Source organism: Cricetulus griseus, chromosome 6, assembly GCF_003668045.3.
Source record: "Cricetulus griseus strain 17A/GY chromosome 6, alternate assembly CriGri-PICRH-1.0, whole genome shotgun sequence".
Classification (NCBI taxonomy): Eukaryota; Metazoa; Chordata; class Mammalia; order Rodentia; family Cricetidae; genus Cricetulus; species Cricetulus griseus.
The window spans coordinates 137,165,295-137,179,286 of record NC_048599.1 but is presented as its reverse complement, the minus strand read 5'-3'; the positions used below and the strand labels follow the sequence as shown (position 1 = coordinate 137,179,286).

Below are 13,992 nucleotides of genomic sequence, written 5' to 3'. Positions count from 1 at the left end.
CCGTCTTCATGCTGAGTTCAAAGGAGGGATTTTATTTGGCAAGAGTCTTCAAAAATCAGGTGAGATCAGTTGGGATGCCTGGGTGACTTAAAACTAATGATGGAGGAGGAGATGCAGTCACAGAAGCAGTGAGGACAGAGGCAGAGAACAGGGAGTTGTGACCACAGGCCAGCATCAGTGAGAGGATGCCCAGAGCTGGCTCCGCGATGTCTGGATCTCAGGTCTCTGGGCCGTAAAGCTGCAGTGCAGTAAACCCCAAGTTCTATATTTTATTCAACACAGCTTCCAGGGTAGTTCCACAGGGCCAGGTTTCCTGCTCTACTCAGACACCCTACGTTAAGGCCCCACTACAACCTGATTCTGGGAATAGGTCACACAGTCTTCTACAAAGAGCTGGCTTCTGCGGGACAGCTCAGAAACAAGCAGACTGTGAGCTCTGAGTCATGCTGCTCACGGTCACTCTGAGATGGACCTCCCCCAGACTCTGACACTGGCTCTGCACTACCCTGTACAGCTCCCAACACCCTGTGATGCCATGTCTTGCAGATCAAAATTCACATACCAGAAGGCCTGACTAGTTCTTCTGTGGGATATCGTAGCAATTATCTGGGGGAGAGAAGGGGATGTCAGACAGCTTGCTGAGCCTCCCCTGACCTCCACCCTGATCCTCAAGTGTCTGTGCCAGGTACACCAAGCTGCAATGCTGCCTTCTCTGGACCTTTTCTGAGCCAGAGCAGGGAGCCTACCTTTTCTTGTCAAGTTGATGATCTTTTGAGAATCCAGTCCATATTTTTGGCAGATGTTTACAAATCTTTTTAGGTAAGACCTGTCAAGCTCTGGGATGCTTCCTGGGGACAAATTTGGGACTTTGTGTTGGGGAGGGGTCCCAAGGCACCATTCCATCATGTGTCTAGGGCCCATGGGAGACTCCTCTAGCAGACAGGTAGTGGGTTACCATAGAGAGCCAACACGCGGGTCTTAGTCCCATTCTTGATGTTCTCCATGTAGAAGATGACATACGTCCTGTAGTCAGTCTCTGAGAGCAACACCTTATTTTCCCCCTCATCTGCATAGAGATAGACCTCAGCACACCCTCTGCCTGGGCACTGGGGTACCCACCCTCACTTCTGAGATGAGTGTCATGTGACTTAGGTAACTTCTGTTAAGCAAGCATTGGAAGCAGTAGGAGTCTGGGTGCCCAGTGCTGGCTCAGGAGGAGGCTGTGGTATGGAAGTGTGGGTAGTAGGATATCATGGCACCCATCTGTCTGCCTGAAGATGGGCCTTTGTGTGCTGCCTCCACAAGCCTTAGCGTAAGACTCTGCCTCCCTGGTAGTTCCAGGCTAGTGATATCCAGAGAGAGGGCTGGCCTGAGGACCCTTGAGTTGCCCCTAGTCTGGTGCTCTTGTTTGAGGGGTTGGGTGAGTGCTCACCAGAATGGGCAAGGCCTCATCAGAAAAAATTCCTGGCTGTCAGAGCATGAAGGACAGGGGTTCCACTTACAGGCAACGGTAAACTCCCCGTTTTTCTCTGTCTTTTCACAAACCATGGCCACAGCTACACATTCTCCTTGCACCCTGGAGGACAGTGAGGGGAGGGGCTCAGAGCACTCACCAACTCCTCCCGGTGGCTTGGGTCATGACAGAAGGTCATCGAGCCCCCAAGCCTAGTACCTTGGCTTCCATAACTCCCCAGCTCAGAAGAGGCCTTCCGTTTCTCACCAGAAGGGCAGAACACAGCAACAGGCCAGGGTGCCCCTGATCCCATCATGATGATCCCCAAGGGAAGAGCTGGTGACAGCTCACACACTGGCCCAGGTGTGCAGGTGTGTGAGTGTATGAAGCTCCTGTGGGGCATAGGAACAAGTCTCCCCTAGTTTCAGCTTGCAGGGGGTGAGGGGTGGGGGTAACACGCACATGAAGAGGAAGTCAAACTTCAGGCTGCCGTTCTTTAAGAGATGGATATTCCGCATGAAGAGCCTCAGATCTCCGTTTTCTTCAATGCGTGTCATGTTGTCCGAGGCCATACAAATAGTGTACCAGTTCCTGGAAATCTGGAAGGAAAGGCTGAGTTATGGGAGTCCTGTAATAGCACTGGGGCTGCTTGGCCCTCCTGGCCACACTCCTGGGTGAGTCCCTGAACACTGGCTCCATGCTGGGATCTCCTTTTGCCTTCCCAGCTCTCCCTCTGCCTCATTCCTCCCTGGGCTCCTCTGCACCCTCTGGCTGCCATCATGGCTGGGGCTGGGAGGGTCTCTCATGGCCCAGACACCCTTTTTCCAGGTCAAGTGTCCCACCCAGTCAAGGGAGGACAGGTGTTATTCGTGAACGAAGCCTAGCCTAGCCCCAGAAGGTTTAGCCCACCCTGGCCATGTTGTAGTTCCTCTGCACGATGACATCCTGGTTGAACTGCGCAGCAGCAAGGCTCAGCACCAGGCCCAGCACTGGTAGTACTACCATGCTCTCCGGTGGACACCTTGGCCTGCATCTTCTTCCCTTATGCCCTTTTCTGTTCTATGGTTGACAGCCTCTGTGGACAGCCTATCCACACACATCCTGTGTCTGTTGGAAGATGGCCAAAGGCCCCCACTTAACTGTTCACATCCGAGAGCTGGCTGCAGAATCCACTTGAACTGAAGTGTAACTGGGTCAGAAAGCGACAGGGGAAATTGGAACCAACAGGGTTTGTCCATCAGGTCCCTGGACCCAGGCCAGCCTGCTGACACAATGAGCCCTTGCTCTGTCTCTCCAAGCTGGGGAGGAAGAACTCAGAGCTTAGGTGTTCCAGTCCCATCTTCACACCCTGTCTGGCCTCAGTGTTTATGTTTGAGGGAGTTTGGCTTCTTACAAGCCATCTGCAGGGCATGCAGTACAGGCCTGCAGCAGAGCCACCCAGTGGATGTCACTGAATGTAGGGTGTGACTCCAAAACTCCAGGAAAAGAACCTGAGTGAGGGATTGCTCATGAAGTCAGCCCCTGAGTGACAGTTGGGGGGTCCTGAGGCAGAATGACATTCTGGAAGCACACAGATACAGGGTCAGATGTGTCCCCATCCTGGCCGGAGACTGCTGTGGGAGGTGGTGGTGAGACGTGTCCTGGAAATGTCTGCACAGCTCTACAGGTGTGTCACAGGACTCCGGCTCCCACTGCCTCCGGGAACAGGTGCGTTGGTGGCAGTGGAGGGGAGGCATTATTCCTTTGAAGAAATAAGGCTAAGCTTGGCAGCCAGGACCGGAAGATCTCAGCCCCTGGGTAATCCAGAGGGCAGACACCCACTGGCTGTCATTTCCCTACTTAGGTGGTTCTGCCATCTATCTGCCCTGGGCTGATATGGTTCTGAGATAGAGGAAGGGGGCCCAGCTGTCCCTGGGCACCTGGCAGCTGTCAAACATTATCAACCATCACTGAAACCACATCAGTTAATGTCAACGATAAGATCTTTGACTTCTAAGCACCCTTTCTGTTAATCATTTTTCTATAAATAGGGTTGGGGCAATATGATTCCAGTGCTGTTGACTCTCCCTTGCTCCCCCAGCTGTTTTGAACAAAAGAGCTGTCAGTCCAACATATATATATATATATATATATATATATATATATATAATATATATATATATATATGGACTGACACTGTGGAGCCCTTTCTTGCTCTAGCTCCTGAGTGTCAGCCTGATCCAGGACTGTCCCAAACTATTTGTCCGGGGTTTATTCCTGTCCCAAGCCTTGGGGAACTCCAGGTGACTCCATGATTTTTTCTACTCAGGCCAGAGGTGGCACACATGCCCTGATGGCCTAGCAGAGGAACTGCTGTGAGTGGTAGAAAAGAAGCAATGCTACGATTGGTGCAAATGCAAACCTTATTTGCATAACGAGTATGCTATGACTGGAATGAAACAACCCAAAATCTGGTTTGATGAGTTGTCTGACACACAGCCTCCTTTTCTGCCTACCTTGTTATCGCAGCATTGGGTCCAATAAAAACCTTTCCTTGAGTGTGATTTTTTGTTACTGTTGTTTGTAAGTTTGTTTGAAACAAGGTTTCATGTAACCAAAGATGACCATGAATTATCCACATTTTGCCTCCATTTCCCAAGTGCAGGGATTTGCCACCAAGTTTAGTTTGACTGGTCTTGCCTACTATATTCGGTGTAGGCTAAGCTATTTACACACACACACACACACACACACACACACACACACACACACACACACACACACACACACACGAAGCAGGAGAGAAATGGAGAGCAATGTCACCAGAGGCAGCAGAGCTGGGATGCCAAGTTGCAGAAGTGACAGAGTAGCCAGCTGCTTGACAGCTGACAGAGAGTGCTGCTGAGCAGTGGGCAGGCCAAGCTGCAAAAATAGCAGAGCCTCTGGCTGTATGGACATCTGCAAAGCAGCAGCATTGGTGAATGGTAGCCAGAAGCTGCTGCTGCTTTTACTCAACAGCTGTGATAGTGGCCATAATAACAGGAGGCCCTGAACTATTTAGCGGATCCGTCTAGTCAGAAACAAGAGAAGGAGGAGGGTGGAGAGCGGAAGCTGAAGGACGGAACGCTGTAAAGAGTCAGAGGGGAATTGCTGCAGGCTCTGGGTATTTGAAGTGTTCCCAAGAGCTGTCGAGACTACAGAACCAAGGGCCTCAGACACCCCAGGGCTGGGAACTGTAACACTGCCCATTGCCAAGAGCTGAGGAATCTTACTTTACAGGCTGAACAGGGTCACCCAAGAGCTGTGACACTAGAGGGCGCCACGTACTGCTGCTCTGACCTGGCATTGCCATCAAACATGCAGAGAAACAAAAAGCTGCCAAGGTTTGACCTTGGAGCAAAAGGACCCCAACCAGATGATTAACAACCAGGTCAGAAGTACCAGAAAAGGTGCTTTCCGTGGCGCATCTTGAGGGAAAGGTGAGCAAGACTAGGCCTTGGTTTGTGGGCACCACCCCTTCTCCGTTTGCATAGCCACGCATGCTTGATGAGTGCGCAAGAGCCCACAAGCCACTTTGCAAGGCTCATGGCTCCCTGCAGCCCGCTCCCTTCCAAGCAAGCCCTGGTTTTCTGTCAGGAGGTGAAAGGGGACACATTTCCTAGTCACACGGATCCCAGAGGGACTTTCAGAAAAGGGCAAGAATCCCGGCTTCAGGTGAGTAATACATAAACATCTTCATCTTCCTACGAGAAATGTCCAAGCTTCCCTTCTGGGTCTCTCCAGCTGAGTCTTGGGGGCCCAGCTGTTGGTGGGCACAGTGAAGGCTTTTGTGGTAGGAGAGCATGGTGGTCAGGAGCATCTAGGTGAACCGTTCCCTTTGTGTGGCCATGGAAGTACCTTCATGACCTCTGCCAGACTGTTCTAGTGAATCCCAGCTCACCCAGAGGAACACAGGTGTCCTGTGTCTGCTTTAGGTAGAAAGCAGATAGGAGACAGGTCAAAAGGTTGCATGAGTGATATGTATAGATCCTGAAAGTGCCAGGTGGATGGTGTTCTCTTGCTCTGTTCCATGCAGACATAGCAACCTTATCATCAAACACTTTTGAGAAATTCCCAGGACTGAGAGTCCTCAGGGCTTCACACCAGCACAGCTAAGGCACCATTATAAAATGATGCATGGCAGAGCCAGGGGGGATTTTGTTGAGGCAGGGGAGATTGTGTGTGTGTGTGTGTGTGTGTGTGTGTGTGTGTGTGTGTGTGTGACACACACGTCCGTCCATGGAGGCTACAAGCAGGTATCAGATCCCCTGGAGCTGCAAGTCACAGGCGGTTGTGAACCTCTGACATGGGTGCTGGGAGTCAGTCACATCCTCTGGAAAGGGCAGTCAGTGCTCTTAGGAGCTAAGAGCCCTGTATGATGCTTTCGTGTAATTCTTCCTCTAGCAGTTTGAGAAGGAGCGCTATAACCATTCCGAAGATGCCAAAATGACATGAGTAAAACTCACCCAGCACCCCAGGAAATACTTGGCATTGCTGTTAGTGTTAGGAATGTTTGAAGTGAAGGCCCCACTTCCCAGGGGTCACAGGCAGTGCCCTAAATCGATGATAGGAGGAGGACATAATGCTGCTGTAAGAGACAGAAAGACACAGACTAGGAAAAACAGGGACAGGCATGTCTAGAAATGTTTCTTCTAGGTGATTCTAGATCCTGTTGACAGCATTGAACTGCACAAAGCCCTGAGAAGACTGTAGAGAGGGAGCTGTACCTATACTCTTGGACAACAGTGGCTCAATGGGAACAACACTCTCTATAAGCAAATCTGTGCTCTAGACACGAGTCAAACACCTTCTAGTTGACATCCCATGAGTCAAACACCTTCTAGTTGGCATCCCATAAGGTCGTGGCTCCCTGCTGTACTCCAAGAAATGGGGCAAACTTCTCAGTTTTGTTACTATACTGAAATACCTAAGGCAGGCTAATTTTGTAAGGAAAGAAAAGTTTTGTTTTGGCTCATGGTTCTGGAGGATCAATATCAAAGGGTCATATTTGGGGATGGAGCTTCTGCCGGCAAAGTCCCAAGAGGCAGGAGGCAAGAGTGTGTTGTGTGCTGCTGAATGACTAGCATGTCAAGACAAAAATAAAGAATTAAAGACTTCTCTAGAATCCAATGAAAATGAATGTACAACATACCCAAACTTACGGGACACAAGGTGCAGAGGACAGTTCACAGCACCGAGTGCCTACATAAGGAAATTGGAGAGATCTCATACTAGCAATTTAACAGCACACCTGAAACTCTAGAACAAAAAGAAGCAAGCATATCCAAGAGGGGTAGTTGGAAGGAAATGATCAAACTGGGGTCTAAAATCAATAAAGTAGAAACCAAGAGAGCAATACAATAAATCAATGAAACAAAGGGTTGATTCTAGGATAAAATCAACAAGATAGACAAACCCTTATCCAAACTAATTAAAAGGCAGAGAAAGAATACCCAAATTGACAAAATCAGAGACAAAGTGGGAGTGGGGGTGGATATAACAACAGATACTGAGGAAATCCAAAGAATCATCAGGTCACATTTAAAAAATCTATACTCCACAAAATTGGAAAAATCTAAAAGAAATGGATAATTTTTAATCAATAACAACCACTTACTAAAGTTAAAATCAAGATCAAATAAACAACTTATATATACCTATAGTCCCTCAGAAAATAGTAGAAGTCATGACATTTTCCCAACCAAAAAAAAAAAAAAAATCCCAAGGCCAGGCAGTTTTAGTGCAAAATTCTACTAGACTTTCAAAGAAGAATTACTCTAATAATCCTCAAATTGATACACAAAATAGAAATAGAAGGAACATTCCCAAATTCATTTTATGAGGCCACAGTCACCCTGATACCCAAAACCACACAATGATTCAAAAAGGAAAGAGAATTACAGACCAATTCTCTTATGAATATAAATGCAAAATTACTTAACAAAATACCACAAATGGAATCCCAGAACACATCAAAATGATCATCCACCATGACCAATGGGCTTAATCCTGGAGATGCAGGAATGGTTCAAAATACGAAAATCAGGCAATCGTATAAACAACTGAAAGAAAAAAAAAAAAACACGATCATCTCATTAGATGGTGAAAAACCTTTGACAAGATCCAACACCCCTTCATAATAAAAGTCTTGGAGGGATCAGGGATACAACTGACATACCTAAGCATAATAAAGGCAATTTAAAGCGAGCCTTTAGCCAACATCAAGTTAAATAGAGAGAAACTCAAAGCAATTCCCCCAAAACAGGAATAAGACAAGGCTATCCACTCTCTTCATGTCTATTCAATATGGTACTTGGAGGTCTAGCTGGAGCAATAAGACAATGGGAGTAGATCAAGGGGATACAAATTAGAAAGGAAGAAGTCAAAGTATTGTTATTTGCAGATGATATGATAGTTTACATGAGTGACCCTAAAAATTCTCACATGGAATCCCTACAGCTGATAAACATCTTCAGTGAAGTGGCTGGAAACAAGATTAACTAAAAAAAAAAAAATTAGTGGCCCTCCTATATACAAATGACAAAGGACTGAGAAAGAAATCAGGGAAACAGCACCTTTAACCATAAGCACAGATAATATAAATGGGGGAACTCTAACCAAGCAAGTGAAAGACATGCATGACAAAAACTTCAAGTCTCTGAAGAAATAAATTAAAGAAGATAACAGAAGATGAAAAGATGTCCCATGCTCACGATTGGTAGAATTAACAGTAAAACTGGACATCTTGTCAAAAGCAATCTACAGATTTGATGCAATCCCCATCAAAATCCCAACACAATTCTATACAGACCTTAAAAGGATAATACACAATTCCATATGGGAAAACAAAAAAAGTCAGGAAACGTAAAGCAATCCTGAACAATAAAAGACTTCCAGGGGTATCACCATCCCCTATTTCAAGCTGTACTACAGAGTTGTAGTAATAAAAACTGCATGGTATTGACATAAAAACAGACAGATTAATCAATGGAATCGAATCAAAGACCCAGACACACCTATGAACACCTTATTTTTGATAAAGAAGCCAGAAACACACAATGGAAAAAAGAATCTTCAATATATGGTGCTGATCTGACTTGATGTCAGCATGTAGAAGAATACAAACAGATCCATATTTATCATCCTTCACAAAACTCAAATCCAAGTGTATCAAAGACCACAACATCAAACCGGACACACTGAACCTGATACAAAAGAAAGTAGGGAATATCCTTGAATGCATTGACACAGGCGACAACTTTCAGAACGAACACCAGTAGCTCAGGCACTAAGATCAACAATTAATAAATGGAAGCTCATGAAACTGAAAAGCTTCTGTAATGCAAAGGACACCATCAATAGGACAAAACACCAGCCTACAGACTGGGAAAACACTTTCACGAACTCCACATCTGATAGAGGACACACACACACACACACACACACACACACACACGCACGCACGCACGCACGCACGCACACACACACACACAAAGAACTCAAGAAACTAGTCATCAACAAACCAAATAGTCCAATTAAAAAATGGGGTATTGATCTAAACAGAGATTTCTCAATAGAGGACTCTCAAATGGTCAAGCAGCACTTAAAATGTTCAACATCCTTAGCCATCAGGGAAATGCAAATCAAAACTACTTTGAGAATCCATCTTACACCAATCAGAATGACTAAGATCAACAACACTAGTGGCAGCTTATGCTGGCAAGGGTGTGGAGCAAGGGAAACACTCCTGCATTGCTGGTGGGAGTGCAAACGTACAGCCATTATAGAAATCAATTTGGCGGTTTCTCAGAAACTGGGCATTGATCTACCTGAAGACCCAGCTATACTACCCTGGGACATATATCCAAAAAACATGCCGTCCTACCACCAGGACTTGCTCAACTATGTTTCTAGCAACTTTATTCATAACAGCCAGAACCTGGAAACAACCTAGATGTCCCTAAACTGAAGAATGGATAAAGACAATATGGAAGCTTTACACAATGTAGTACTAGTTGCTGTTTGTTTTTGTTGTTGCTGCTTTTAAATGATACCATGAAATTTTCAGGCAAATAAATGGATGGAACTAGAAAAAAATCATCCTAAGTGAGGCAACTCAGACCCAGAAAGATAAACATGGTATGTGCCCACTTATGAGAGGATATTAGCTGTTAAGTAAAGGGTGATCACGTAACCAGGAGGGCTCTAGGGGAGATGCATGGATCCCCCTGGGAATGAGAAATGGAATAAATTTTGTGGGTGGACTGGGGATGGGTGGGGATGGGAGCAGGAGGGATCAGGCAGGGAATGGAGGGGTGGAGGGAGAGAGTACAGGGAGAGATGACTGGAATTGGGGGCTTTGGAGGGATGATGTGGAAACCTAGTACAGTGGAAACTTCCTGGAACCTGTGAGGGTGATCCTAGCGAGAATTTATAGTAACGGTCCTATGAAGCCTGAACAGGCCATCTTCTGTAACCAGGCAAGACTTGGGAACTGAATTCCAGACTGAGTTGGCGAACACATTCCTTCCACAGCAGATAATAAACAGTAAGCCATAACTGACAGGGACTCTGACAGGATGGTGTCAGTGCTGCTAGCTGTGGGGGCTTAGGCATTGCTGTGGCTGGGACTTGGGGTGAGCAACCTGTGTAGGACAGTGAAGGCCTCATCCACCTGTGTTAGAAAGGTGTCCAGGTTAAGAGAAGGGAGAGGGAGAGATGCTGGTTACATGAGGCAGTGAGGGTCAGACTTCCTGGGGATGGAGTATTAAGGAGGTAGACACCAGAATTCACCTGTTTCCTGACTTCTGACACAACAGACACATTGTGAAGAATGGAACCACCTCTAGGTGGAGACACACCCTGGAAGCCTTCCTCAAGGTTTGGTTAAGTGGGCAGATCAGGGACTTGGCTCAGGGGACTACCCCTAGGAATATGGGCTAGTCTTAGAATATAGTACCTTTCTTTCCCAGAATTATTCTTTCCTGCTAGGGACGGCCTACCATTCTGAGTCCTGACTCAGGAGAATGTGACTACTCTCTCTCTCTCTCTCTCTCTCTCTCTCTCTCTCTCTCTCTCTCTCTCTCTCTCTCCCTCCCTCCCTCCTTCCCTCTCTCCCTCTTTCTCCCTCTCACTCTCCTTCCTCTCTTTCTCCCCTCTCCCTCACTGTCCCCCATTCTCTTACTTCTGAGACAGGTTCTCTGTGTAGCCCTGGCTATTCTGTAGATTCGGCTGGTCTTGAACTCAGAGAGATCTGGACATGCGCCACCACCACCTGGCTTTTCTTTTTTTTCTTTTTGCTGCTGCTTGGAGCCTAAGGATGTGTTTAAACTCCTTGACTCACACATTGGGTGTCTTGGTTACAGTTTCTATTGCTGTGAAGAGACACCATGACCACGGCAACTCTTACAAGGAAAGCATTTAATTGAGGTGGCTCACTTAACAATTTAGGAGGTTCAGTCCATTATCATAGCAGGGAGCATGGCGGTGTACACACAGACATGGTACTGGCTACATCTTGATTAGAAGGCAACAGGCAATGCTCTTAGACAAATAAATGCAGGGTTATGTTATAATCACACATGTCTACCTGATGATAATGGGTGCATATGTTGTCTAAAAATGGTAACCTGTGCTTCTCTCATTGGGCAACGAACATATAAAAGTCTGAGAAAGTATAAGAAGGGCTTCACTCTTTCATCATGAGCAGTGTCTACAGGAGGAGGGAGGAGCAATGAAGGGCACCTCTCTGTTATACAAGACACACAGCACACATGCCACCATAAACCTCCCCGCCGAGAAGTATCTGCCCTTAGAAGAAATGCCACAACAGAAGAAACAAAAGCAACAGAATAGCCTAAGAAATTCTTTCATGTTTCCAGCAGGACCGAGTCATGTCATCTGGTCATGAAGAGAGCTTGCCAGGTGCCATTGTGATGCTGGTGACATCACCATTAACAGAAGATTCACACACCACAAAAGCAGTGATGCACTCAGGTACTTCACATGGCAAAGTCCTGGAGATATACTCCCTGGGAAACACTGGTCGTGAAGGGACATTTTTGGCTGTCTCCTAACGCCACCCTGATCTGAGGTAAGGGAACTTTGGGTCTTTGAACAGTTGTGTCTGGGAACACACCTGCAGTCCCACCATTTGGGAGACTGAGGCAGGAATATTGTTGGGAGTTCAAAGCTAATTTGGGCAACAGAAGGAGACCCTTTTTCAGCAAACCAAACCAAACAAAATATTTTGTGTAGACAGCATCCTCTGACCTTGGCCTCTGAATTTGTTGCTGGTGTCTCAAGGTTCACTGGGAATCAGCAGAGGACAAAGCAGCTAGCTGGATGAATCACAGAACACCTGTTCATGTATTCCCAATAGTAGTGAGCTTAAAGATGTCAATTTTCAAACTGCAAGGGTATTTCTGAGCAGGGTAACTTTTCACAAAGAATTGCCCAGTAGAGTCAGAATGTGAGCCACCTCTGATGTCCTGTTTCCCAGTAGCCATGTGACAAAGGGCAAAAGAGAGGTGAATTTATTTTATACATCTGTTTTATGAGTTTCTACATCTGGACTACAACACCCAGACTGTCATCACATCAGTGGATAAGCAATATAAGACTACAAAGGAGGCCCTTAGTCTTCTGTGTCTTCATGCTGTGCTTGTCTTCCAAAGCGAGTGTGTTCTGTGTGCTTAGAGCCCAGTTCAACTCAGGGCCAGCCCCTCCCTCTCCCAATCCCTCCCTCAGCAGCAGGTCATCAGAGCCCTCCACTGCACTCAGGCATGCTGCCATATGGCATATTGGACACAGTGTTCAAACAGATCCATGTGAAACCTCCAACCTAGGCTGCATGCCAACTGGAGCTCAGATTCAGCTTTGGAACCTCCTGACCTTGATGTAGCCACTGATCCTACGGGTTGGTCTGTCTCACCATGCCTGCTAGGGAAGAAATGACAAGGTCAACTTTGAGGGCAGAATTTATTGACTCAGGTTAGGATGACCTCCTCATCATGATCCCACCCCATTGCCTCAAACATACAATAGGGATTCATGGAAGTTAATTCATTGGAGCAAGATGGACTTGCAAGCTGGGGAGACAAGTGGTTGGTGTGCGAGCATAAGAATCTGAGTTCAAGCCAGGCGTTGGTGGCGCACGCCTTTAATCCCAGCACTTGGGAGGCAGAGGCAGGCGGATCTCTGTGAGTTCGAGGCCAGCCTGGTCTCCAGATCGAGTGCCAGGATAGGTTCTAAAGCTACACAGAGAAACCCTGTCTCGAAAAAACCAAAAACCAAAAACAAAAACAAACAAACAAAAAAAAGAATCTGAGTTCAATTCCTGGAACCTATGTGAAAGCAGGAAATGGCACTCGGCTGGAGTCCCAGCACTAAGGAGACTGAAACAGGTGGATTCTAGAGCTTTCTGGCCAACTGGCTTAGGTGAAGTGAAAAGTTCAGGCTCCAAGAGACCCTGCCTCAAAAGTAAGGTGGAGAGCAATTGAAGGCACCTAACACCAGCCTCTATGCACAACACACACACACACACACACACACACACACACACACACACACACACACACACACGCACACTGATGGATTTGCTTCTCCAGGGAACACAAGGACAGTCATGCTCCAATTCTTTGAGGACCACTCCAAAGGCACTTCAAGCAGAATAGAGATAACCTTAAACCCTCTCACTGAATGTTCTAGAAGGAACTGTTGAGTTAGTCTCCAAATGTGTGCAGACACTAACCCCACAGTTGGGGGGTTGTGGGAATATGCAGTGGGTCTGTTTAACCCACACTTAGAACCTCCTTTCCCTTCCCTCCTCCAGGAAGGAATGCATGCTAAAAAGAGAATGCTAATGTTGCTTTCCTGCCTCTTCCTGCTGCTGATGGTTAAGATCTACCTCAGGTAAATAATGATGAACCACACAGCCTGCAGGAAGGCCAATGCATCCAAAGATGCCATTAACACACGAGTGAACCAGAACTTCCACTACTGTTGGCAGTTTTTCTCTGTCTCACCTGGTCCCACTGGACTGGTTTCTCTCCTGACTGCAGGTTGCCACAGCCAGTTATGAAGTAATAACTCAAAGCTAATTATTAAATATAATTGCTTGGCCGATGGCTCAGGCTTATTACTAGCTAGCTCTCACAATTAAATTAACTATATTTACTAAGCTTCGTATCACTGTGGCTCCCACACCACGACTAGGTCTAATGGAACCTCCACTTGTGGCACCCATGCCATGGCTAAGTCTGAGTATCGGGCGAAAGCCTGAAGATTTAATTAAAAGACAAGACGTCCGACTGCTTGTGCTATGTGCGTCTGTCATTTTTGCAGGGAGGGCGAGGCCTTATATATACTTACAGCACAGTGGAAAAAAACCCAGGTGTAAGAGCTCGTGTTTTTTATGCCAGTGGGGTACAGCCAGAGCTGTAATCCAGGACTAGAAAACAGGATGCACCTGTGATTATTGGCTGACAAGCAACCCATGGAGACCCCGTGGGGGCTGGGGG

The 13,992-nt window shown here is 46.7% G+C and overlaps 2 protein-coding genes across 2 annotated transcripts in view; one reads left to right on the top strand and one right to left on the bottom strand.

Annotated features, from left to right (window-relative positions):
• Positions 1-574: 574 nt before the first annotated feature.
• On the bottom strand, positions 575-2,458 carry LOC100759474 (epididymal-specific lipocalin-9). The gene is made up of 6 exons (XM_027422729.2): positions 2,363-2,458; positions 1,916-2,052; positions 1,503-1,576; positions 942-1,066; positions 747-834; positions 575-606 (listed from the first exon to the last, which is right to left on the bottom strand). The coding sequence occupies exons 1-6, from the start codon at positions 2,456-2,458 to the stop codon at positions 575-577; spliced, it is 552 nt and encodes a 183-aa protein (XP_027278530.1).
• Positions 2,459-3,039: 581 nt separating this feature from the next.
• LOC100761532 (glycosyltransferase 6 domain-containing protein 1) overlaps positions 3,040-13,992 on the top strand; it is a 31,210-nt gene continuing 20,257 nt past the window's right edge. The window contains exon 1 of the mRNA XM_027422728.2: positions 3,040-3,160. Within this exon, the coding sequence (XP_027278529.1) occupies positions 3,040-3,160 (121 nt within the window). The remainder of the gene's footprint in view (positions 3,161-13,992) is intronic.

Excerpts from the sequence above, each read along its gene's own strand:
- LOC100759474 (XM_027422729.2), bottom strand. The coding sequence starts at position 2,458 with ATGGTAGTACTACCAGTGCTGGGCCTGGTGCTGAGCCTTGCTGCTGCG. Across the intron at positions 1,067-1,502 it reads CGGGGAGTTTACCGTTGCCT|ATGAGGGGGAAAATAAGGTG; the intron begins GTAAGTGGAACC and ends ATCTCTATGCAG. Across the intron at positions 835-941 it reads TCTATGGTAACCCACTACCT|CTTGACAGGTCTTACCTAAA; the intron begins GTCTGCTAGAGG and ends AGCATCCCAGAG.